General features: G+C 37.4%; 1 protein-coding gene across 2 annotated transcripts in view; it reads right to left on the bottom strand.

The window, feature by feature from the left end:
• Window positions 1-27,370, bottom strand: part of LOC139133081 (rho-associated protein kinase 2-like) — a 74,778-nt gene extending 47,408 nt beyond the window's left edge. The window contains exon 1 of one of the 2 annotated variants that reach the window (XM_070699495.1): window positions 26,798-27,370. In XM_070699495.1, coding sequence (XP_070555596.1) covers window positions 26,798-26,881 — 84 coding nt within the window. In that variant the 5' untranslated portion in view covers window positions 26,882-27,370. The remainder of the gene's footprint in view (window positions 1-26,797) is intronic. The other variant, XM_070699496.1, reaches the window with a different exon arrangement.
• Window positions 27,371-27,964: the final 594 nt, after the last annotated feature.

The raw sequence follows: 27,964 nt of genomic DNA on the forward strand, positions 1-27,964 counted from the left end.
GAAAGTCAATGATGAGAAAGAACATCATCTACAGCATGTACTTCAACTAAATGCATTTGTCATTGCTGGGTAATCCATGGGCATATTAGTGAAATATTTCCAGTATAAAACACATTCAGTGGTTACAACACTGATGGTTTCGATAATGAGTTTAGCAGTATAACTTGAATAGCATTTACAACTGTATTGACCACGGTGTTAGTGGATTTGACAGTGGGTTGGTAGTACTTTTAAGAGCTACTAGTCCTGGGGTTAGTGGGTCTGAAAAGGATTTGCTAATCCGTGTACATTGTATATTGATAAATTAAATATGTCAACATAACTTGTGGATGTTTATATAGATTATAACACAAATTCAAAAATGTTAATTCTCCAATCTGTATACTCATGGACAGTGTACTGTAACCTCAGCAATCAACCTCAGTGAGTGTGAATCTCCTGAAACCTTTGCAAGACATTGTCGAAACAAAATGTTGACTGTAAACACAGCAGTCAACTTTGTGTATAAATGTATGTGTTGAATGAAAGCACAAGGTATATTAAACATGTAGTATTGTTACCATCTTAAATTACCCATGAGGCATCAGTCACTCTGACCATCAGAAACGCTGTGGTTAGTCCAAGATATGACAGGTCTGAGCAAAATTTACATCATTGAACATTTTACTGTAGCATGGGAATTTTTCATGAAGCTGACATTTTGAGGGGAAATCCCACAGAAATGACACTTTTATACAAATCTCTGTATTTTGAAAAAGTTCACCACAGTGAGGTACATACAGGACATGTACATCTAATCAAAGGAGTTTTTCACTCACAGGTCAACATGTGCAATGTATAGGCTACATGTACTTCAACAATGGGAAGATATGAGTGAGCAGGTGGCAAATTTCAACATCACTTTATCAAGACTTGATAAATATACAAGTATTGAGTACAGTTTCAAGTTCTCTCTCATGAGGCTGCATACTGGTATTTGCAAACACTCAAACTGCATCGTGCACTTAAAGCGGATGCAAAACTGTCACCAGTTCAATTGACCTCCATAACCCAGCCAGACCCTATAATTCAATCACGTACAGTATCACAGCACTTGGTCTATATTGGAAGCAAAACAGTGCATTGCACTCTAAAGCTGCTTCATAAGATGGAACAATAGTTCAATAATTCATGTGACGACAATTGGAAAGAACTGGCCAAATTTGTACCAAAGGCACACTTATTTAGATCCTACAATGTAAATATTTTGACTTTCTTAAAACTGCAATTATTTTTATTGCATGCATGTCTACAGTGAGGAGTGTGCACATGCATCGTATTTACAAAATATATTGTACAGGAATTGTACACCTGATTGTAGGACAGGTATGTTAAATATGAGTTGCATGAAGCCAAAGGGCTCAACTGACGTCAAAACTACAGAGAAAGGTTGTATGGCACAACATACTGTATAAAGTACATGTGCTTTCCAACTACATGTAGTATGACATCAGAGATTCAGAGAACATGGATAGTTGACCTATGGCTAATGTGTGTATCGGATTACTAAAATTCCAATTAGCTTTATATTAAATATTAAACGCATGAAATATTCACTTGACATTTCAAGGAAATTCAATATCTGTCACCATCTCTTCAATCAAAATGTCGATGGCAGCAACTTTGTAGAAAAAGCCATGCATATATATAATGTCATATCAATCACAATGATGCTATTGAATTATTGCAACTTCCGTAAGAAGCTGCTTGGTGAATCCGTAATACTTTAATACGGCTTTCTCCTTGCAAACTGGATATCCTCTATGAACACTTTGATGTATTGACAATAATACTTGATTTGGTGATTTCACTGGAGCCGCATTGCAAGCTCTCATCACCTGCTCATCCATTCAGGGACGAACCATTTGAAATGGGAGGGGTGTTAGCCATTGTGAGGATGTGCGAAGTTATCACCTTCTGGTATGTGCAACACCTTTTTGGCATGTACAATACCATACAACTCCTCTGCTGACAAAGACCAACATTTCTCACCTGATGCTATAATTGACCATAAAGATATGACTAAAATAAAAGCTATTGCGAATCAAAGCTACATGTCGGCTTTTTTACACACCTCTACATGTACACGGAACAAAAAGGATGATATCATATCATTTTGCTATTGGTTGCTTCATAATGCAGAAACTACACAATGTACTCTGCTGGTGCCTTGCAAAATGACACAATACACCACTGGCTAATTTGCAAGGTCACTCCAAAAAGAAACGCAAGAACGATGATGTTTTGAGAAAGGAAAACACGCATCAAATACATGTATACAGAGGATAGCTACAGAGGACTGCATTATACACGTACAGAGTAGTGTGCACAGATTCATCCAATTTTTGAAACGTTCAAAATCCAACAAGTGTCACTTTGCATAAACTGACAAATATGTTTTCTCATGGGAACCACATGATTAATCATTGAAGGGATCGACATGTATCTTGACTGACGGGCACTGACAGGCCAGCTACACACATATACTACAGGCTATAGATACACAAAGTGGTATTGTAATCTAAGCTTGGACACAGGCAGGTACATGTACATGTTATGTCTTTTTATAACTTAGGTTATAACGACACTGTAATGCAGGACTGTAGTACATAACAAAGCAAAGCCCCAAATTGGCAAAGATTTTAAATATCTTGAAATCTCTAACCCTATGCTAGATAATTGCTACAGAAGCATACAAAACATTCTGTAATGAGCAAATACACAGCATTCTAATAGAAATAGGTACACTTGACCCCGAGGTTAAAGAACAAGGCCATGGACTAAACCTGTACACTGCAAACACCAGGGACAAATCCCTGAACTTTGATATTAAAAACACAAAGTGTTCAGTTGGCATTTAGAAACTATTTGGGTCACCAGCTACATGTACAGTGCAGTGGGCAGGCAAATTACAAGTTAATGCTTTAATAAAGTCTTGCACCGTAAATTCGTAAATTGAGTATGCAGATCGCAAATCAAGTCTACAAATGTTAAACAATTTTGTTAAGTTTAGTCTACTTTTACTATCACTTTGTATTCAAAACTGTGCTATAAATGTAATATTTCCTAGAATTTATTTCTTCAGATACAGTGTATGCATTCAGTGAGATCTCTGAAGGAAGTTTAGACATACGGTACATGTACATGTACTATACTGTTTTCAAAAAGTTCACTTTTTAATGCTAGAAAAATGAGTAAAAATATTTAAATGCAGACAGGTACAAAATGGAACAAATATTCAATTACAGTATGATTTTCCTTTAATGTTGCCCTGGCCTCCGTGATCTTTGACACCAGGCTGCAGATTTGCCTCACAGGCGCAGCCATCTTTCATGTGGGTGTGAGAGCCCATTACAATGGCTGTCGCTGACAGGCATTTTGCTGTAATAAAGTGCAAGGCAGTGATTTGACTGATAAAATATTGCAGAGAACTACAACATATATATTTCAATCAGGAATGATTGTGCTTTTTTCATGGAAATGAGAATAGTGACTTTCAGCCTGGTAGGGTAAAATCATTATCGGTGCACTTTTAGAAAGTGCAAAGTTATACTCTAGATTAAGTACAGTGAATGGCCTAGATATACACTACAACAAATGGGAGCTGTCATTAGTAGACAATTTAATACCATGGTAATGACATGTGCTTTGCAAAATTACTTTCACAAATGATGACAATTTCCTTCAATTATGTTTGCGCAGCAAATGCAGTTGTTCATACACCATGACGTGAACTGCAATGGGCAGGTTGCCAATGTGCCGTTACATTATCGCTGATCCAGTGATGTGTTGTTGATCTTGTGATGTGCAATTACAGATACGAGTTGAAAGATACCAGAGCCTCATAGGAAATTTTGGTTGTTCAACCATACATGTACCCTTGACTTTGTAGTGTTAGCATTCTCTGCCTACAAAAGCGGCCACAAATGTTTATCATTAATCGCTTAAAAACATTTTATTTCTATATTATTTTATTAAGTGTTTACTCAGAGTGCCTGATCACACCAGGGATTTTGTCATTTATAGAGATGTTATTACAATATTATTAATATTATTATTATTTTTTTATGAATGAGTATCTCCAAACTACATGTAATGACCTTGTTGCTTATTTGGCATGACCATTTTTGCTATAGAAAATTCAGGGATGTAGAAACTTTTGGTTACAGGTTACAAAAATAAAAAGACAGGCGGTTACAACTTGTAGTGTATGTGCACATAAAGTTTGTGCAAAATTCCCTGAATTTTTTAACTAAAACTAAATTTTCAAATTTTAGCTGACAGCCTGTTGTTTTTTGCCGGCTGCCGGTTATTTTCTACATCCCTGGAAAATGTATGTATCATGTTTCAAAATGTGAAAGGAAAGTTCAAGTATGGATTCAATTTTATGAAATCTCAGTAACTAGCATGAAGTCATTATCAACGAAAACAGAATGAGGTTGATTTAGTCCATCATGGCGCACTTTTCTAACTCTTAGGCTTTCTCTGATGTAGAAAGGCTACTTCTAAATCCAATATCAGAAATATTGTAGTTTCAGCAGCAGAAAGGTGAAAATAAAACCAATTATATCATCATTTACGGTAATATTTGTTAGTATTAGTGACTCTCAATAATGGTGCTTGATGCTGCGAAACATAATCTACCTTGGTTAATCACTGATGTACACATTTTCATGTCAAACTTATAACACCAATTATATAATCATTTACGGTAATATTTGTTAGTATTAGTGACTCTCAATAATGGTGCTTGATGCTGCGAAACATAATCTACCTTGGTTAATCACTGATGTACACATTTTTACGTCAAACTGTTGTACACTGATGCAAAAAGAAGTGTACAACCTACAGTAGTCACAGTCAACGAAAAATGTTGGTATACAGCCAGAGTTCTTCCCTTGGAGGCTTTTGAGCAATCTACCGTATTCACATATAAATAACCATACAAAAAGAAATAATTTTAACAACAAAAGAATATGCAAATTGTTTATTGTTATGTAAATTGGATACCCTCTGGGGGTTTTCCCTGAGCTGATACTGATAAACAATGTCCCCAGAGTTACAGCTGCTCCCGGATGGACAAATCATGCATGTACATGACATTGTAAGTCTTCAGAGTGCCAGAGAAAAATGAGACCAAATATTTTTACGGCGTAAACAATACCCTGAAATATAAATATGTCATGTGTATATAATGTGTTTTATTGAAGTATCTTAACGAGCAGCTTGAGAAGAAAGACAACAAATACCACTCAAAGTATTTAAAATACTAGTTTAACCTCCTGACCTGTACTGGACTTGCTTTGCAGTGAAAAAACTCAGACACAGCCACATGTGGCATGCCGTATCTTGGCAAAGACTCACGTCCCAGATAAAACAGACTGATACCCATACCACAATAGCATACCAGTTGGGGCTTTAATCACCAAGCACTTAGAGTCCTACTTGTATTATTTATGTTGTTTTTTGTCATGGTCTACGGCATAGGGCGGCACTTGGTGGAACCAGTGGGTGTCTCATTATTTGTGGTTTGTTTTGTTGTGTAAATAGCCAAATCCAATTACCGCAAGTCAACTGAACCAACAAGTTTTCGCTTGTCATGGCAAGTGGGACTTAAGACAAAAAATATCATTGTTTGTGTGTGTGTGTGTTGCAGTTTGGTAGTGTCAACAATAAAAATCCAATTAAGGTAAATAAAACAATAAAAAAGTTCATGTTCTTTAGGCACTACAGCAAGGAAATATAGAACTACTTTTTGTTTTTCAATTGCTTTAATTAAGACAACAGCACCTCTTCAAATTACACTTGACATACATATAACACAAGAACAAGATCTTGGGACACTGTTTGACATCAAATAGACTGGACTTCAGTGAGGGCCAGACTTTCTGTATGTCACACATGGAATGGCACACACCTGGAAGATAAAGAAGTATGGCAAAGAAATCAAATCTCCCTGGGATGTGCTTGTACTATCCTTGGTATGACAAAGGGCTGTCACTTAAGTTTAGTAACCGTATAGAAATCCTCAGAGCAGGTGCTAAATTTAGCAAGGCATTCCTGTCAACAGGGGGACAATATCTCCCAGTAACTACTGCCTCTGGGCGACATTTCCAAGTTATGCAACAAAGCCTGCATATCAGAAATATTTCAAGGACAAAATCGATACCGCCTAAGAATTCAGGTTATGCTATTTCAGTATTTGCAAAGGTTCTGCAAGATACTGCATGGCTCTCATGCCAAAACTTGCATGTATGGCACTGCGTCTGATAAACCCGGACTTCACAAGTAAAATTATTTTTGGACAATCTTCCTCGGATGAGAGAAATCAGCAGCTGTTTCTAAATCAGTGAATGCATACACTGACAGTGTGTGAGGTAGAGAATGTTGTTTCACTGTGAGGAGAGAAGGCTGTCTTTGAACATGGGTGCACATGTATGAAGACAGGAATTTTGTTTATGCATGCAATCCTGTACAGAACAGTGGAGGACACATGGTAGACACTCCCCTGTTCTCAGACAATGTGCATCCATATACATGTACATTATATATACATCAATACATCTCTAAACTTGGGACCTGGCACCTTAATGAGGGGTTCACTCACAACTTGAACGTGACCTACATAAACAGTCAGGACAAAGGCGTTTCTTTCAAGAGAACTTGAAAGAATTCCTAAAGGACTCAGGAGGCACATAGAAAGAAATGTGCGGGCACTGAAAAAAATTGTTGATTGACCATTGCAGTATTTCTGTGCTCAGGCTGGATCTAGGATGGTCACCCCCTGATCATTTACCAAGCAACCAGTCACTTAGTGACTTACATGTACCCTAACCCTTGTATAGCCCTGACTACGGAGGTGGGAGTGTTTAGGTGGTATGGTACATGTACATGTAAAGGGCAAACTACCCTGATAGTTGTCTTTTGCCTCCTTATCTTTCTCTAAAATCCAAAAATCATGTACAATACATTTTGGATTTTGCCGCTGTTTTAACCTTCCCATGAACATTTTCATAGTAAATGTATCTGGTTGAGATGTCATGGGTCAAGTAAGACGTTCTTCAAAGTTCAACTTGTTTAAGAGGGATTAATAATAATATGAATTTGGGAAATGACCTAAAACAATCCGAAACCACAAAAGGCTGGCCGTCACAGCTGATATGAGAAACTTTGCATCTAAATTACTTTTGCTGCTCTTGGGACAAAGGTCATGACCTTCGACATTTTCTTATCAGCAGAAACACCACACACTTTCCACTGAGCCAGCACCATTTAAAATCAGATCCCATCACACAACAAAATTTTATTGAAGCTGTTATCAATAGCAGACATTTTTATTAATGTTTCAATTTCACTCAGCGTTGATGGGTGACAACACCTCATGTTTTACAGCACAGTGCATTCCAGAATTACATTTGATTTACAGCTACAAACAAATTGGTATTCTTGTAGTAATCCGTGCTGTCAGGTGAAACGTTACAAAATGATTTTGAAATCCCACGAGAAGTTAGAGGGGATTTCGATAATGAATGAAAAATTGTTCGGTTGCCCAGTGATAAGGATATGATGTATAGTGAAACTGGTGACCCATAGGAGAATGTTAAACCATGGCAGTGGCAATGTCTGTGTAAATTGTATCTCACTTGCCAGAAAGCTTATGTTGAAAGGAATGGCATGGCCTGAAAAACTTGTATTTTGCCAGTAGGTGTACAGTACATACATGTATGTGCATTATGACAATCCACAAACATGCTGGAATCCAAAGACACTCAGCAGTTAGGCGTTTGGGCATACAGAATGTGAATTACTGTAGTTGGCCTTCTAGTTCTACAGATGTACTGTACATATTCCTATACACACATATGCAGTATGTAGAAATATGTTATTATGTAAGTTAAACAGGTGGCACCTGATTGTATGCATGTTCCATGTCAGCTCAACAGGAAACTGTCAAGATAGAAAATACTAACTTAACTTTTTTCTGCCATCTCGGACAAAATTCAGTTGAAAGTCGGTGTAGTCAGAAGATTGCACTGGCGACCATTACTCTGCCGAGCAAGTGGATTTTGTTTTAGCCTACCCGTTGTCCTTTCAAAATACTAACTTTAACCCTTTTCCTGCCATCTTGGTCAAAATCAGGTCGAAAGTCGGTGTAGCCAGAAGATTGCACTGGCAGCTGCTACTCTGCCAAGCCAGTGGATTTTGTTTTAACCCACCCAGTATCCTACCAAAATGTTAACTTTAACCTGCCATCTCGGTAAAAATTGAGTCAACAGTAGGAGCACAACTAGTAATAAACGGTAACACTTGTACTCTAACTGAACTATCTTTGCAAAACTATGTACACGCTTTGTTAAGGTGGTTGGAAAGGCTAGAGCGTCAGTTATAAATTTCAACAAAACTATAAATATAAAAGTAGTCAACATTCTCTGTGGAATAAAAAAAACTAGACATATGGGCACAAAGGCATTGCAGAGTTATAGCCTGTTAAAACTTCTGAAAAACTGACCAAATAAGAAGAAGTTGGGGAGTCCTTAGTGTATTAATTATGGTAGAGGTCCCCTAGCTGTTAATAAAATGTTTGAAAAGGGAAAGTCATTATTTGCTGTTTTTCAGGAAAGTTTGACAAGGCGATGCTGGCATTCAGAGTGAGTGACTGCTATTGTAAATGCATTTTTAGATTCTTTGAGTGTCAAAGAGGTGTCAAAAGTGAGATTAACCAAAAAAACTGCTCTATGACTTCAAAAGAGGGGTGCAAATATGGCTTGTTTTCAACATTTTTGACAGAATAACAGTTTTCCTACATAATTGTATACCAATTTAATCCAACTTTGAAATGAGATATGAACATGGAATTTTTACAGCCTATTAACAAGGTTACAGATAAGATTTGTACGGCACAATTTTCCTGTATTTGAAGTACTTTTTGAAATATCACATTTTGAAATTTGAAAGAATTTTTAATAATTTTTGATATATAAACCCATGTAAAATCTTAAAAACAAATTTATTTACAAATCCTGCTGTACAAATCTTACAATAAATAGTGTCAACATATTTATAACTAATTTGGTAATATTGATACTATCCAATATTATTAAATTCAAATATGTAAAAAAAATATGAAAAATTAAATTTTAATATTTACTGGTGTCATATTTCAAATCATGGCTGCAAATATACAATTTTCATATTCTATGGAGAGAATATTAACTGAGGGAGTTATCCTGAAAATTTGAACTAAATATCTTGATTCTAACACTTGAAACTTGACATTAACTCTGAGAAAAGAATTGTGCAAAAATAGCCTTTCCAACCACCTTAACGAACATAGTGTGCGACTCTGTCTAGTCATTAAAAGTACATGGCTACAGGTAAGTGACACTACCCATGGGAAACACGACAGGTTTGCAGGTACTGCCACACCCCTAGCACTGCCCCCAAACCCCACCCCTGGGTCACTAACTAACAAGTGAGGGGATGTTTGTGCTGTGTGGATGTGCATAATATTGAGAGAGCTTTACTTCCGGAAAAGATAAGCGTGAGACAGTGCACAAACGATGCACCCCCAGGGCAAAGCCAATGACCTCCATTTTTCTGCAATGAATAACCCTTGAACACCTGCCTCCTCTATACTGGCATGTAAAAATTATCGAAGTCTAGCATGTATAAGCACGGCTAATACTACCCCGAAAATGGGCAATTTTTGCCCAAAATGGCTGGCAGCATAACAGAGCTTGTATGCAGACTTATACAAACACCTATTACACGGTTGTTTTCTAACAAGTTGGCAGGATGGCATGCAACTCACTTGGCAGGAAAAGGTTTAAAGGTAGTATGCGCCTCGATATTGAAAGGCTTTGATCAAACTTTCCTAAATGAAACTTTCAAAAATTTTCTTGCGTTAGTAAAATCAACAATAACACTCGGGGTCACCTTGCAAAGTGTCAAATTAGCTAAATAAATTGTCCAACATTTTGTGATATTTGAAATTCAAAATGGCTGCCATCCCTATGTTAACTCTATCAGGGAAAAATTAAAAGTTTGGATTTTCAAAAAACTAAGGCAGTGAAAGTTTTTCTTTTTCCAAGAGCTTTAAAATGATCCCCCACAAGTTGTAGAACAGAAAAGAATTGTAGAAATTTGAGAGTCTGAATATCTGTGCCTAAGGCATTTTACCTTATTGTAAAAAGCATCATACCTGTAGAAGAATGCTCCAACTCTAAGTAAAATGCTGTACATAAAAAATTTCCCTGGTGTGATAATTGTCTGGACTCATTTTGAAGCCTTTGGAGTATGTAAAGTTTTCAACATCTTGTTTTTCATGAAAATCAAAACTTTAATTTTTCCCCCACATATGATTAAACAGAACACAGGTGCTACTTTGAATTTCAAATATTAATAACTTCGAGGTGATTTGTCTTACTCATTAAAACTCTGCATACCATAGTGACCAAAGATTTTTGTCTTTGATGATTAAAAGAATTCCTTGAGGAGAGGTGTCGCATAAGTTTCAGAACTTCAAGTTCCAAGGCACGTATGATGTGCAATGGATATATGCAAATCAACCAATAATCAGTCATTATCAACAGAGACAATTCATTGACCCTAACCCTACATGTATCTCAAATGATCTAGCCATACTGATGGTATATGAATCTCCTGACAAATGTGAGACCTAGGGTGACAGCCATTTACATAGCATGGCCTTACGTGATGTGAGGTGATGACGTCAGTTCAGTACTTGGAGACGAACCCTACCCAGAGTGACAGTAACCTATCTATTACCAACAGAAATGTCTGCACCTGCGTCTGCAGAGGCACACACAGGAAACAATTATCAACACAAGTGGTGGAACTTGACACTAGCACAGATCAAGTCCATGGTATCTACTGCCTCATTGGCAGGTATTTTAACATATTTTCAGCAGTGTTGTCATCATGACTTGAAATGTTAAGTTGCCCGATCGTCCCTTTATTATGATATTTACATGTACTACAGTATATAGTATTCCACATCTGGGGGAAGTATAATATACATAAATAATATATACATGTGTATTGGCATGAGTGTATCATCAAGTATTTAAGTTAGACATATGTTTTCAGAATGCCGAATGAAACACTGTGTAGATTATCTGTATGTGCTAAATTTATCAAAATTTCAAGGTTAATAATTCTAGCTGATAAGAGGACTTGATATATAGAGTGTCTGAGAGAATACTTTGACAATATGAATGAAACACTTCACAGCTCAAGTTTCAAGCAGATAGAAGTTGATATTTGTAGAACATATCTGTGTGCAAACTCTAAACTTTTGTCCAAGATTTGATATTTATTTCAACTTTTAACCTTGGTTAAAATACCTAGTCTCTCTGTCTCATTCTTTGCTGATAACATGACATCACCATGGAAGTTTCCTTTTTTTCCTCAAATTTAATAACAATGACACAAATATGGCATGGTCTCATAAGCAAACTGATGAATGATTTGGATTTCTTTGGTCATGAACTTTGACCTCTGACCCCTCCAGCAGAAGTGTGCACATACTTTACTGTAATCCCAACTGACAATTTCACAATACACAGGGGATTTAAACAGTAAGTCTGCCGGTATGTACCAGCGTGATAAATCAGGGTTATTTAGAGTAGCAAGGTCGTGTGAGGTCAAGGCTACTGCATCACACTATTATGTAAGGTAAAACCCACACTGCTTTGTGTACACATGAGACTGGCAGGAATCTATTTTTGTTTGGCCACTGCTGTCATTTCCAAACATGATTTGTCAATATAACCTCTGACCTCTGTGCACACTTTTTCTGTGTACTTTGTGCATACACCATGCACATGTAGCCTATGATTATAGCTCTCAAGCCTTTTCCCTTCTAAAGAAGTGACATCTAAAAATTACTTTCACACAAGCACCATACGCACTGTTAAATGCAGGGGAAATTCAATTGGCATTGCATGCATGTTGGCAATTTTTTTTATTTCCAATCCGTACCCTTCAGAATGGTACTGAATATTTTCTCATCATACCAGTATGAGATCATACACTCTTTTCCTTCACAGTATATACAGAGATGATCAAAATTGCACGCATGAAGAAATTTTGCAGCCCACTCATTCTAACTCCATATACACTTACATTATTGTTACATACAGCATAAACTATGACCACGTACACATCCCTAATGGTACTAATGTAGCTTGTAAATGCAATTCACTTAGAGCTGATGCAGTAATAAAAAGAATACCATTTCAGCAGCCCGCAATTTATTTTTCATATATCTTTCACAGTATATGACTGGGATGGAGTTGACAAGCCCTCATTAGACATGTTACCTGAGATATGAGATCATGGTTTTGCAATTACACTGTAACTGTGTACCCTGGCATTTCACTTACAGCCACGTTCTAGATTGCAAGCACCGATGATTTCAAAATGAGTTTACACAGCCCAGGGGTTCACTGAATTACATGTGCAGTCTGCAGAGAGCAGCTATTTTACAATTTGAAGAATGGATTACAGTCACAATAGTTTGGATGCTTTCAGGATGAATAAAAAGCCGGCTATTTAAAGAACTTCCTCGTTTTACAAAAGGGCGCCTAGCCCAGTTACAAGGCTGTGCAATATATCTTTGGTTAAACAAAATTCCACACTGAATACGCTTACACTTGTCATCCTGAATCCATGGCTCTTTCTCTAGTTTTTCTCATCACCACTGACAACATGATCCTAGTACTTTCCTTTGTTTTGAGAGTTTCATAAAATTCATCAGTTTGTTTTTAAATACGCCTAATAAAAAACCTGTACGTTGATATACTTTGTTGATTTCACACCTGTCTAATGTAACTTTGAAAGAAGGTGAAAGAAGGAACTTCGTAACATATAAGATATATTGTGTTCCATGTGAAATCCAAGAGTGTTGCTTAGAATCTTGAAATATGAGTTGTAAACATGAATGTACATTTCACATTTTGATCATTTAATTTGTCATGTGCTACACTCTACTATGTTATGTACTTGCAAATGATTCCAATCTAATCAAGGAGAATTACACATTTCCAATTTTCAATTGTGTCCGATGTTCTCTTCAGCTTGGGAAAAATGAGGGACAGCTGATTTACATAATAATACATAATTTGCATATTCTTTTGTTGTGAAAATCATTCTATTGTGCAATAATTAACATATGAAAAGACTGCTTCAAAAACAGGGGGGTGGCCCACCCTAAATCCCCTAGTGGAGAACCCTGATCAGTCTTCATATATTTCTTTATCACCTATCTGCTGATGAATTGAACAATTGTATCATTATCGACCAGCATCAAACAGATTTTAACGAAACTCAAAATAGCAGTGTGTACATGGATATGTTACATCTAGTGTTAAGCGTCTACCTTGATGTCAAAAACGTTGAAGGGCTTCACCAGACCAAGTAACCATGGAAACCGGTCAATAAATTGTTCACATGGCCCACTAACTCCCCGGATGTTCCTATTCAAATCAATGCACTGATTTGCACTAACATCAAGGCATTGTGATAAAGCTAACAATGTTACATGCAATGAATACACATGCTGCCTACACTGTCTTCAACACGAACATGAATGCTTTTCATGTTATTGAATAATATCACGTATAACGTCTGAAAAACTCATTGTGCAGTGTCCTCCTTCAGAATTTCTTGTACAGTTGTAGCATAGTGGCTAATTTGCATAACAATATAATCAACTGTTAATTTAATGATTTTCTATTGTTTTACCAAAATTAAAGAGTACTGTAGTGGCCACTATGCTTTAATTGCCATGGGGAGAACACTATTATGATCAATGATATGCTGAGTATTAAGACTAAATACTGTACATATCCATCTGCAAAAATGTGAGAAGATGTGTGGTATGGTAAGGCCAAGCCAGTTAGCCATCATTTCTCCGCAAATCTTTCATTACAATATCAAGACCATCACGCACACGCCATGCTGCTGCCTAACAATTAAGATAACAGCAAATGACGATCAGGAACAAGTGATGATTTCATACCATACCATGACCTTGGAAACATCACGCCGCGCCTCCGCTGCGATTCCCTGCACGTGTCAGCGACTTATCACAAATCAAGACTTGATTCATTCCACCCCACAGTAGGCGTCCTTGCAGAATTCTATCCAACTCTCTGCCATGGAAGTCATCCAGCAGGCTCATCAGAACATGGTATAGACTTTCAGGCAGATTATTTGCCGATACATCATTGTAGGAACTGGTACATGCTTGCGCGATGAATAACAACATATCCCGCAAGTTCTAAGTGTTTTCAGGACTACACAACACATGCCAAATGGAGTTGGGTCATCACACTATTACAGCTCCATGCTGTTTTTGATTTGACATATGGCTCAATACCATTAATCATTCCTATATGGCATCACAGGCTACTTCGGCACAAATTTGACTATGAGATACAAAAATACATCTGACCAAATGTACCTTTCCTGCTAATGGGAATACAGTACCATAGGCAGTCTGTAGAGCGTGTACATTCTAAGTATCAATATCTGTCTGCCAACTCAATCAACATTCATGTAAAATTGCAGAAACTGGACAGGGTATGCGATAAGACAAATGTATTTGACATACATATCATGCGTGATTGGCATAAATGTGTGTTCAACTGTCATATTGGGCAATGAACAGCCTGACAAAAAGCGCACACATGTACCGCAATATGTATCCATCTGTCAAACACTGCAGTGTTTTCGTAAAGGGCGGTACCGACATGTAGGTTACTGAGTCAGCTCAGTCAAGTCACCAGGATTCCCAATGCTGAATTATAACAATGAAAATCATATAATGAGGTGAGGGACATCAGAAATGGTACTGGGGATATTGAACCATGCATGGCACCAATGTTCCATAACCTCGACAAAAAAAGAGTTATGTACACGTATTATTACACGGATGAATTGTTGAAAGACGCATGACCTAACTGGAGGAAGTTACAGTAACTTGATCAGGTTTACTAATGGACAAAGGTACATGTACAAATAATACAAATAATGCCTCGTCAACAAATAGACAAATCTACAAACACAAATGAATTTCTCTTTGTTCTCAATAGGGCTAGTGTGTGTTACACAATCGAAATATAGTAATGTATGTTTAATTAATCTGTCAGACAATAAGTTTGAAGCACAATACAATGATCAATTGAAGTGTTTTTCCCACACTGCTTTCAAACCATACGGTGACTACTTGCTTTTCCGCAATATTTGAAAACCAAAGATCACACACTTCATGTGTGTGTACCTGTACCGTTATTATATGCGTTTTCTGAGCAAGGTGTATCTCTACAGTGTGAACAGGATGTAAAACACGTCTGTGTATCTTGTAGAATACTTATATACGTTTATAGTGAACTGTACATTATCCTATCTTGAAAAGAAGACAAAGGATGTGTTTGGTTATTCAAATCCTGACATCTTATGGAATACCGGTTTTAATGACTACAGTTATAGTCCTCCTGGACAATGTTGTTTTTGTCTAAAGTGGAGATTATGCACATGCGTGTAGGAACCACTGAGGGCTTTGCCGCTGTGAATGGACAAACGCTGGGTTCTTTTGTTCTATGGATGGCAAACGACTAATTGAAGCTCATATAAACCGAGACGATATACCATCTCTTGATACCTATTGACAAGATCACTGCCAGGCAGATGGTTAGAATTCCTAACACTGTTAGACCTTTTTCGCATTTTTGAAGAAGTAGCTGTGTGTTCTGTGTGTAATTCTACATGCATATAATGCAGAAGTGACCTATACTATGTCGAACGGTGCTCACAAGAACAAATCACTTTTGTTTGAAATTGCAGAATTAAAATTCTTTCTCTTGATATGAGGGTTAGAAGTTACAGGAATGTGGAACCAATCTCAAATAATGCAATTTTTTGAGTTCCTGTTGGTCAAGGAAGGAGTATGCACCTGTACAGAAATAAACGGTTGAAATGAGGCCACCTTTCTAACTTCAAGTTCAATAAACATTCTTTATAAAAAAAGCTTGTATTTGGAACACCTTTGTGCCAAATACACTTGCAAGAAAATTTACATTCATGACCATTGCAGTCATCTCCAATATACTATAAGCACATGTTTGCCACATGTGTTTACCTTTCCAATTATTACAAACTGCATAATGTTTATCTGACCGAGTCACGATGATGCATATTATATTGTAAGCATATACATGTATACAATGTATCCGGGCAGAAAATAGCATTTATTAGCTAAATATTAATCAAACGACAAATTTTCCATTAAGTTTTAGGAAGGCTGCTATTTACTGAAAAAATCACTTCAGTAAACAAAGAGCATGTGTACAATATACGTGTAGGAGAGAAAAATATTACAATAAGGAGTGTTCTTAGAAGGAACTTATACTTATTTAGATCCCCCTTGCATAGACATCCTTGTAAAAAAGCATGCGTCTACATTGTATAAATAACGGTGACACTATCTTCTCTGACCATCATGGCAGAAAGATAACCTTACATGTATATCTCTGCTTCTGTATCTGATAACCAGTTCATTGAAAACATCTTAAAAATTTCTGCTCATTCCGATACACACAACAGACTCTTCGCTGGGGCATTGGCGAAGTGGGTCACTCAATCATAGGAAAATGCAAAACGAAAAGAATGGTGTTTATCAGACTTTTATTTTTTCAACACTTGGGGATTTTTAATTTGACAGATTACATTGGTTAGGGTATTTCCAGGAGTTCCATGTTGAGATAAATGATGCCTACAAGGAGCTATATTTCAAAGCAAGACAGAAAAGTCCCTACAATGGGTGTGTACATACATGTGTACACTGTACACAAACAGCTGCAAAGAAATGGTCCCATTGAACTTTGACCTCTGTTGTTCTGCATGAACTTTTGAACTCAATTTACATTTTCACCAGTATTTCGTGTGGGCTCTGAAATTTCAGGAATGTTAACAATGGTGCAAAACAAAAAGTTCCCCTTTGTTCGAATGTTGCATGCACACATGCAGACATACATGATTCACTTTGCATACAATAAAACATCTTGTATGGAAAAGAGAAAAATTATGAGTTTTGTCACTAGATTTGTGTTCAGCATGTCACAACTGTCAACTAGATACGACATTTCACCTTGCCAAAAGTATGTAACTTTGGATTAGCTCCACTTTCTTGTCGTTGACAGACAGACAGTGGATGCAGCCATGACTAATCGCGGCGTGCATCAGGACAAACACGGCCAGATGTTCTGAATCCACATCCTTGTTCATATGAACAAAGGTAGGAATTTGGAGGTGAAAACAAGACAACTTTCAAGGCTGCTCTGGAATGCCAGACATTCTCAACAAACAATATCAAGAGAGGGGTGTGTTGCTGCAAACAGCCTGTCTTACAGTATGTGCTGTTGTGGTTCTACTATTATTTTCTACTTATGAGGGTCCCTCCAGGTAGCAAATACCGCTGCAGGCTTTTCAGAGAACAATCTTAAAACTTCTGAGCCTTATAAAATGCACAGTGTAATGCACATGTGCATCTTTCTGACAAAAGACACATGACTTAGGGCATTGGCCTTGTTGATGCCAGAATCTACACTTATACAATAACGTATTTTTGTTTTTCTAATTGCACCAAACTCCCATCTTGAAAATCCAACAATATTCATAGATTTGCCAGGGAAGGAAAACATGTGCCATGCATTTGATAAATGTGTGTCAATGTCAAAAGTCAATGCCTTTGGAAAAAGAACTGCATTATGCATATTGGAAATTATGTCCCTTTAATTAAACACCAAACACAGAAAAGAACACTTTTTGCAAGGCCAGTTCAGTAAATCCCTCAAATTGTTACAGTCAAGAAATCCTTGTGTGCCAAACTCAGACAACAAGTGTTGTATTTCATTGAATATGAGAAACCACCACGCAAAGTTTCCCTTAAGTTTTGTTCATGTGGCAAACTGAGTGTATAAATAATTCACAGATTCACACGTACAGTATGTATAGTGTTGTCCCCGGCAGTGCATTGCGTCAGTCTCAAATCTCACAACACATGTAAAGTCATATTTATGTCCTGTAACCTTTTCCAAAATCCCATCCAATACTTTAAGCCACACACTACAAACAAGGAGGTAAACCAAACTGCGAGGGAAAAATGCTTCAATAACAGTGCTACCATCGGCAAGGAAAGCCAAAAAAGCTTTTCTGAAGGGCAGGAGTTGCCCAGATCTTTGGGGAGGGCCTGGTTGTCCAGACAAATCTTCTTATTCCTAAAGTTTGTGAAAGATAGAATGAAGTTACACTATTCTCCATGCACACCAGGCTTGCTGACCTGGTTTGATCGCTGATACCTACAAGTACACGTACATGCTTCAGTATTTGGCATTTGTTCAAACTCAATTTCTATACATCACAACAGGAAGTATAAAAGTCAGTACAAAGAGATAGAGCTGTCACCTTCTTGTATGACCAAGATTACGTTTGCAATTTGTCTTTTTTTCTTAAAACGCTAAAGGTCCAAATTTCACTAAACTTGTTCAAAAATACTGGTATACACTGTAGGTAATTACATCTTTTTGTACTGAATATCGCTGGATGAGACTGTTAACTGTAAAATATGAATCATACAGCACAACAGAATGTTATTATAATTTGCAACTTTAATAAACATGAAAATGATGGGGAATATTTTTGCCATCAGGAGAGCTGAAACACAACATGATCTGTTCCCAATGACGAAGGTAAGTCAAATAATTACCGCAAAATCTATCCCTACCTATCTACCTGGACTACCATGAAACTTTTGTTTATGAGGATATCAATTGTTGTGCATGACCTCTAAGTATGGTTCACAAGGTTGTTATTGTGTTAGGACACCTTAATTCGATACAACCAATGTCACTGCCTTTCTCAACATTCATACAGCGTATTGTCAACGACAATGTGTCCCTGAGTTTGGAGGGCCAATTACTGTCTTTGTCTGCCACGAGACAATAGCATTCCTGAGTTCACTGAACATTAAAACAAGCCGTTTGAAGTTAGGAGCAATTGGGCATTACAAATGTAAATAAATTTTTTTCACATTGAAGACATACACGAAGTCGAGACAAAGGCCATCCTATTCATTCAGAAATTATGTCATGCATGGCCAAAAACGTTTAATTCATTTCTGGTTATTGGTAAGTCTCTTCACAATGTGCTAGTCATGTCTTGTTTTTACCGCGAAAAGCATGTTGTAAATCCTCACAATATCATTCCTACACAAAGGGCTAAAATCACAACCTGACAGGTTCATAATATTTTATCATCTCACGCCAAAAATAAGGAATTACGTTTCTACTGTGTCAGCTTTTGTGATCAAAGATCCCTCAGCTGTAACCTACCAAAAACAGCAGAATGCACAGATAAACGTCTCAAAGTACAAAGTACATGTATGATGGTCATAAAAAAGGTTTAACAGGAAATGAATAATTTCCCGCATCTCACTGCAGAAGACAAATAGATCTGATAATGGTTGCTGTCTAGACTGTGAGAGCAGGGCTTATTTTGTGAGGGACAGGATCTATAGTATAGTAATATCACAAACCCACCACTGATAACTGGTAACTTTCAACAGTGTTGAACATGACATCACAAGGCACATGGGGGCACACACATGCACACACAGACATACAAACCCTGCATAATGTGCACAGTAAACACACATGTTTTGATAACAGACACAAAGGAGGTTGAGTCATTACACCAATTACAGCCAATTGACTTATGTGAAGTACACTCTGTGATGTGTACACACTGGGCAGCCGACAGGGACTGACTTACAGTATACAGCCACAGCCCACCCTGGAAGTCAACCAAATGTTGAACTAATATCTCCTTAACAAGAAGGTATGGAAAAATCATTCATGTACATGTACCAAACATATTATTTTCTGAAAATTTCTGTCGAAAATTTCACACACCCTGACACCAACCATCCAACGAATACCAGTGTTGCTCTTTCGTGTGCCCATAACTTTTTCCATGCAATTGCTGAGAATTATCACAGAAGATTAGCATTTTTTGAGGCACAGTGAATATGCACGTGACTACATTCCCTGTACACCAGATTAGATTACACAACACACACAGTATAGAGGTTACAGGGAGCAAGTCCCATGAACTGCACATGTGCACAGAACACCCTGACAGATTACTGACTAACTCAATAAGCTTGAATGAAACTCTTGCTTTGATTACAGCTGTCTCGGGGCAGCGCAGATCTGAATGAAACTCAAGCCACGGAGGAGATGATGCAAGCCCAGAAATATTCAGAGGAAATGGCATCATTGCGAGAGACTGGACCAGAGCCAAAGCTTTCTGAACCCATCACCCCGTTTCTCTCCGCACCATCAGACACGAATCCACTTGAGAATGCGTACTTGTGAGAGTGCTTGAAGAGATCAACATTTGCCATCAATGGTGAAACTTAAGGACTTTACCATACACAAAGCAGATTTTTTTTTTCAACAATATTTTGAAACAGTGTGTCCGATCCTCTAGGCTACATGTAAATTGACACACGACTGACTCTCTGACCATATTACACTTTTACTGAGGATGTGGATGATGCAAAGAAATTATAAATATAGAAATTCTTAAAATGACTCTACGATTTTGTGAGTTTGATGACATGCTATTAACCCTTTGAGTGCCAAAGTCAATTTTTGTTGCCTTTACAAAATATATCCTTGTCAGTTTTTTTGAGATTTTTACTAAAATTTTGATAAAAAGTGTAGCCAATGAAATGTAATACACATTTGGTAAAAAATTATCAAAAAATTTCAGAAAAATTCATAAAAGTTAGTAAAATGTTGCACTAAAATTTTGGTGGGAAAAATCACAGCACTCAAAGGGTTAACCCTTTGAGCGCCAAAGTCAATGTGTGTTGCCTATATAAAATATACCAGTGTTACCACAGTCAATTTTTTTTCAGATTTTTGCCAAAATTCTGATAAAAAACTGTAGCCAATGAAATGTGATGTCCATTTGGTCCAAAATTATCAAAAACATAGGGCCAAAGTCCCTGAAGCTACTATAGACATGGATACAAAATTAAGTATTTCCTGACTGTATGAAATCATCTCACTAAGGTCATCCTAGGGACATGTAAACCAAATATTAAAGCTGTCTGACCAGCGGTTTTGAAAAAACAAGCGACTCAACAGTTGACAGAGCTCTGCTGTGTTATGTAGAGAATAACCTTTTGTGACACATGTATTGATGAAGGTGGATATCTTTGATAGCTCATTTCAGGATGGCCTGACCAAAAATGGACAAAAATTCCGTAAAAATACAGATTTTTTTTAATTTTTTTTTTATTTTTTTATTTTTTTTTTTTATTCAGTCTATCATCCAACAGGCGTTAGCCCAATTACAGGATGAGGTAATAACCCACTAACTCCCCCAATGGAGCACTGAGGAGTAAAGTGCCTTGCTAAAGGGCACAACACCGTACTGGAGTCTCGAACTCACCATCCTCCGACAGTGAGTCCGTTACTCTGGACCTACTGGGTCTTGAACAAATTTCATCAGACTATATTAGTCTACAATAGCAAATAAACGAGAGTTAATTACATTCTAATTAAAGTAAACAAGACTTGCTTAAATCAAGATTTACGTCATAAAAAAACAGCATATCTGTCAGGTTATAAAGAATCTTGAGCTGGTTATCTTTTAATATCAGTAGTTTCATCCTATTAACCAAGCACATTTTAACTTTCAAATTAACATTGTAAGTAAGTTCTGTTGAATAAGTTGAGACTGTACGTACTCAGAGAAAGCACACTAAAGAGACAAATGTTTGAAACTTAAGAAGTTCAAGGTCATCAAAAGCATTATAAGGAATCATGTTACACTTTCATTGCACTGTTTACACAGATTGCATAATTGCTATAAATAGCACATGAGGAATCTTACAGCCCAGCTTTACCATAAAACCCTATCACTTTGACCACTCTTTTAATTGACCACTCTATTTTTTTGCTCCAAAAGTAATCTTATTTTATCCTTACCAAGTCAACCATGTATGGAAATTAGAACTTTCTCTATCTCTATTTGTTTAACCACCCTATCATGACAAATTATTATGAGCAATTTCTTTTAGATAACATAAATGGTGGTTCAGAATATATCAAAGTTGGCATTCAGGAAAGTTGCCTTTACATGTTTTAATCCTCAATTCACTATGAACTGTCAAAAAAAGTTTAACTTTCTGATAATTCCACACTAAAATTATTTTGGCTTTGATGATTTCCTAATTATTCAATTATTTAAAAACATATTAATTATTTTTTTCTGGGTGAATTGATAGGGTTTTTACAGTACAAGAATTACATACAATGTAAGTCAAACTTTGACCAAAATGACAAAAAAATTCCTTAAAAATACACATTTGCATATTTCATCACAATTTGAACAAATCTAAGTTGGGTTATCCCTAGGGACCTGTATACCAAATAACAAAGCTGTCTGACCAGCGGTTATGAAGAAGAAGATTTTTTACCAAAAACACCTTTTTTGGCATTAATTTGCCTATTTTCAACAATATCAAAAAATTAAAAAAATTAGTTTCTCAAAATCATATTTTTCATCTACACAACAAATATCAAATCAGTAAGTACTGCGGTTCTCAAGATATTCGAGTGGACGGACGCCTCACAAACGGACATACATACATACATACATACATACATACATACATACATACATACATACATACATACATACAGACTGACGACGGACGCCGGACGGATACCCATCCCAATAGCTTCTATAGACTATAGTCTATAGTAGCTAAAAATTATAAAAGAATTCACAAAACCTGTTAAAATGTAGCACTTCAATTTTCCGGTAAAAATTAAAGCACTATAAGTGTAAAGAGACACAATAATCAATTAAACTTTCATGTTCATAAGTTACAGTTTGGTTTTAGGAATTAAGAACTATTATGCATGAGCAAAACACTGCTTATTTTACAAGTATGAATAAATGAACAAGCTGTGTAGTTAGAAGTAAAGTAGACAGTTCATATACAACACAGAGATAAAAATATGTTCACTGCTACAGTGTTGAATAGTAAGAGCTATCAAGTAACGTTGTGGTCCATTATGGTTCACTATTGACGTACAGTATACAGGTTTAGAATGCAAGACTGAAGGTAACAACCACACTCACCAATGGTACAAATAACCATCATGCTAAAGGGCAAGGTTGCTTTATAAAGCTGGGAAAGGCCCCTAGAAAACCTTATTGTTTTCAAAACGGAGACCAGGTCCAGTGTCCCTACAGATGGCCCATGATATATTGATACTACAAACATACCCCCTACAAAGGTGATATTATCAGACACATAACTAACACCTTGTGTAATGATTGGAGAGGTTGGGTGGGGCAGAGTGCCCTTAAACAATAGCCCCTAATATTTCAATGATAAGCCAAATTCCTAAGCAAAACACACTGCATACACAGACTATATCACAAACACCAATGCAGTCATGTTCTAAAAACTCTTTGTCAGGGATATTATCAGCATAGTAGTAGAATGATTACTGTAGACCATGGATGTACAAACCAGGACAGAAATTATTTATGGTAACTATGTGCATATGCAAAAGATTTGATGATAATATTTTTCCTTCTATTATGATTGATGAGTTATAAATGGATTTTTTATTTTTTTTAAAAATCAGTGAATCACTGTAGGGTTTCACTGGGAAGGTAGGAAAGGCTTGACAGCAATAGTGCTTGCAGGATACAAGAGGAGTTAATGTGAATACAGAGAGAGAAGCATCACATCTAATCATGCTATTTTATAGCAGTACCACATCTAATCATGCTATTTTATAGCAGTAATGTTGACTTAAAGTGTAGCGCTGAATGGCAAAATTACTTTCCCTAGTTTACTGTGGGGTACTGTATCTGCAGCTTTAGTTGGCAACAGTTTGGGGTAAAGTGGAGCTGTTTAGGGTGCGAAATGGTTTTGGGATGATGTCACTCTTGGGGTCAAGTGCTTTTGGTATCAGACGGTTATGGTGCAAAATAGTACGGGACGAGGAGGGTACAGTACGACTTGGTTTTGGTGCAAAGCGTCTGGCATCCATTGAAGTGTGTGAATGAGCTGTACTGACATGACCAGTCTTGGAGCCGAATCCATCCATTTGGTTCAAGAGTTCATGAGCATTGTGGCTATCACATCACAACCACTCAGAGAATGTCACTTTACGTAGGCATTGGCTAAGTCACTGTGAATCCATACCAAATCAATGAGGTCACTGTTTCACCCTCTTTCACTCAACGTTGAATATTTTACTTCTTGAAAGTGCATTCCTGGCTTGTTTTGTACATGGACAAAACATTTTAATAATTACTATTCAGGATGATAGTGCTGAAATATGTTATGGTAACACCATACATGTACACTGCAGTTGTATTTCACTGCACCTGGCTATACAAATGAGAGAATAAAGCAATATCTCCAATAATCCCACTAGGGACATAATACATTACTATCTGGTAATGAGAAAACGATGACATCTTCTTTGGGAATATATCATAACACCCACACATCCAAGTACAAGTATTATGGGTTCATTTCACTTTCATTTGACTGGGAAGATGTGATAAGAAGCATCCTTGCCTGGTACATAATTGTTCAATGGCTGTAAACCATAAATTTGTGCAGCAAAGGTGATTATTTATGCTATCATGTAACAATTGTAAGCTTATTTTCCCCTGCTGGACACAGAGGTCCTATATCCACGACAAAATATTTCACAAAGGTGCATTCTTTGAGAGAGCTAACCCCCATCTATCATCTAGTCAATTAATTAACTTAAAAATCACAAAAAAAACTTGTTGCAGCTAAATGAAAAGTTTCATATGATACTTTTTGTGTTGAAAGAAGGATGTTTTATTTAATAATTGTCAAGATGTGGAAAATACTTAGAGCAGGGATATCCCAAGCTGCTCCTCCTGTGAGTAGTGTATCTTTCTATATTTAAACACCTTAAGGTAAACAGATCTAGCTGTCTGGCTGGTTATTATGGTGTCATAAATTAACACTGTAAGCTAACATTGGATTTTCCCAATTGTGAATTGTAGACTAGTAACTGTTTCCCTATCCAGGTTACGTACATGTGCCAGGTCATCAGTGTGAGCACAGCATAGGAGAATCGTTTCGTGGGATGTGGACAGATGTACAACCGTAGACAGTGGAGCAAAGCCAAATGGTTTGTGCCGTCATTGCTCAAAATGACAAGAAACACAAATTTTGACTAGATTTCCCTTCCTGTGTGTGACATTACATGTACTTGTTGTGCCTGTGCTGTGCTGTGCATGCACCCACAATACAACACTTTCCATTGATTGAGTGAACTTTGTTTCAAGTACAACTCTCTCTGACAATGGAACATGCATAACAGCAGGGTCTGCAGCAGTGTCTTGCTAAATTTAACATGATTGTTGATTTAAACGGATAAATATTAGCCCTGTACCACTACTGGTAATGGTGACTTCCTTGTGAATGGGATTTGCATATAGTTGTCGCGGTGTATGTTACTTGTATCGTCATCACTGACGCCCCATTTGATGATCAGTGTAAGATTTGTCAGAAAAGAAATAACGATAACACCATCAATAAGTGTCTATCAAAATTCACCTGCATTGTGACGCAAACCACATACACTGACTGGCAAATTGCTGAACTACCCAGCAAGCTTTGATCGAAAGGGCCCGTAGCTGCAATTTTTGGTGATTTTTTCACTGATTTTGTTTTGAACGGCAACCGCTCTTTCTTGTTCTACTCCAAAAAGTGTATCTTGAGATAGTACTAGCCTGTACATATCCAATAAACTGCAAATTGTTATTGTTGACAAGTGAATTTAAAGTCCAGACCAGAATTCAAAATGTAAGCAATGCATCTCCATACAATGTATTGACAAGCTAATTCGTGGACGTTTTGACTTGTTGTAGGGAGAAGAACAAGAACTTGCCGTTAACGTACACAACAGTGGAAAAATTATTATCAAAAGTTACAGCTATGACTGACCCTGTAATTCACACAAAATACGCTTGAAACTGTCTCTCCCGCTATGCGATGTTGCTTCACACCAAAGTTGACGAGAACTCGGGAAAGCAGCAGCAAGGGAGGGCAGACGTCCCCTCCCCCGTCCATTTCAAAGGTAACAAAATGAAATACATGAATGGACGGCGGCGTTGTGTTATGCAGTTAGCGCTCGTGTAAACTGAAGGGCCACTCGATTCAGTCATAAATTCAGTAACTGCACTGACCTCCCATTCCCCAATGGCCCAGTATTTACAAATGGTGTTCGATGTGGCCATTAACCAGACAATGAGATGTTGCATGGATCGCCAAGGCTGAAGCCATTTTGTGAAATTTGCTGTTACATTTCCAATATCAGAGGCGATAAAGTGCTGGTAACGCTAGATCACCGTGCACGTTGAGGACTTTGGACTTGACATTCTAGAGAAGTACTTGTACCTCATTAATTCACAAAAATGTACCCTGTAGCTGACCTAGATCGGGCATACACTCAAATAAATCAGGGTGTATAATATATGTACACTATCGGTGGCTGTGATTCTTTCGAGGTCGTATTCCAGCTATTAAAAAACACCAATGCACTGACTGCAACACGACACGGCTCTTATCGCAGGGAACACTTACCAGTAACGATTCCACGTATATCTGCGACTTAGGATCGTGGACACTACGACTTATAAGGTTGTATCTTCTTTCAAGGTCGGCCATCTTTCATTGACGATCCTATCTTTCAATTACAATTCAGAAAATGTACATGCGTATCAACATATCCACGGTTTTTTTCGAACGACACGGCTGAGACAGTTCCTGTTAGATACACACTGGCATTCAAAGTCTGCACACTCCTAAACTTTAGAGCCTTAGTTTAGCGCTGTTAAACTTTGTTTATGTGACTTTCTCCAGCGCGAGTACGAGTGACGTTTCGGGCGTCTTTCGGGCACCACCTCACCCAAGTTGACAATCATCGACTTCAAGCTGCCCGGTCATGTAGCTTCACACGATTATTGTGACCTCTGTTTCCACAACACAATTGGAGCACTTTGCGTCCAGGTATCGCCGGATACGTGCGATGGCGTGTCGCCCGTCCGCGAAGAAACGTCTATATTACGATGCGCAGAACTAACTTGTATGGGCGCTCAGTACCGCCGCTGTCCCCATTTTCAACATGGCCACCGTCGGAATTTACCTGGTCCCGTTCAGCGTTAACTTCCTGTTCCCATCATGCACAGAGATTTATGAATGAGGTATACTCAGCTGTGCATGCCACACGATGGATGTACAGTACTAGTATAGATAGACCACAGGGGACCCAGAAATCTGGTTGTTGTTGTTCGTATTGTTGTTTACATTAGTCGTGTTGTTGTTGTTGATCAATAAAATTCAAAGAACAAAACTTTTGTGTTGTTCTTGTTTCAAACCACCGTTACAGGGACTGTATCTCAGACGTAACGTAGATCTCATAAGAAACAGTAGGACACTGCTGCACTGTAAGGACGTTATCATTATTTGACCCAATGAAACTCGCTCAAAACGAATATTGTATGAAACAACAACAACAAAACAATAGTTACATTCGTTGAATCTTATTGTCAACAACAACAACAACAACAACAACACGACTAATATAAACATAAACAACAATACAAACAACAACAACCAGATTTCTTAGTCCCCTGTGTATAGACTCTCGTCTTTGAAGATCTGTGCACAGTCGTTTGGAGAGCTATTCAGCGCTGGGACTATTCGCCCCATAGACGAGTGTACAGAAGCGAGAAATACCCCAAGTCTGGA

Source organism: Ptychodera flava, chromosome 5, assembly GCF_041260155.1.
Source record: "Ptychodera flava strain L36383 chromosome 5, AS_Pfla_20210202, whole genome shotgun sequence".
Lineage (NCBI taxonomy): Eukaryota > Metazoa > Hemichordata > Enteropneusta > Ptychoderidae > Ptychodera > Ptychodera flava.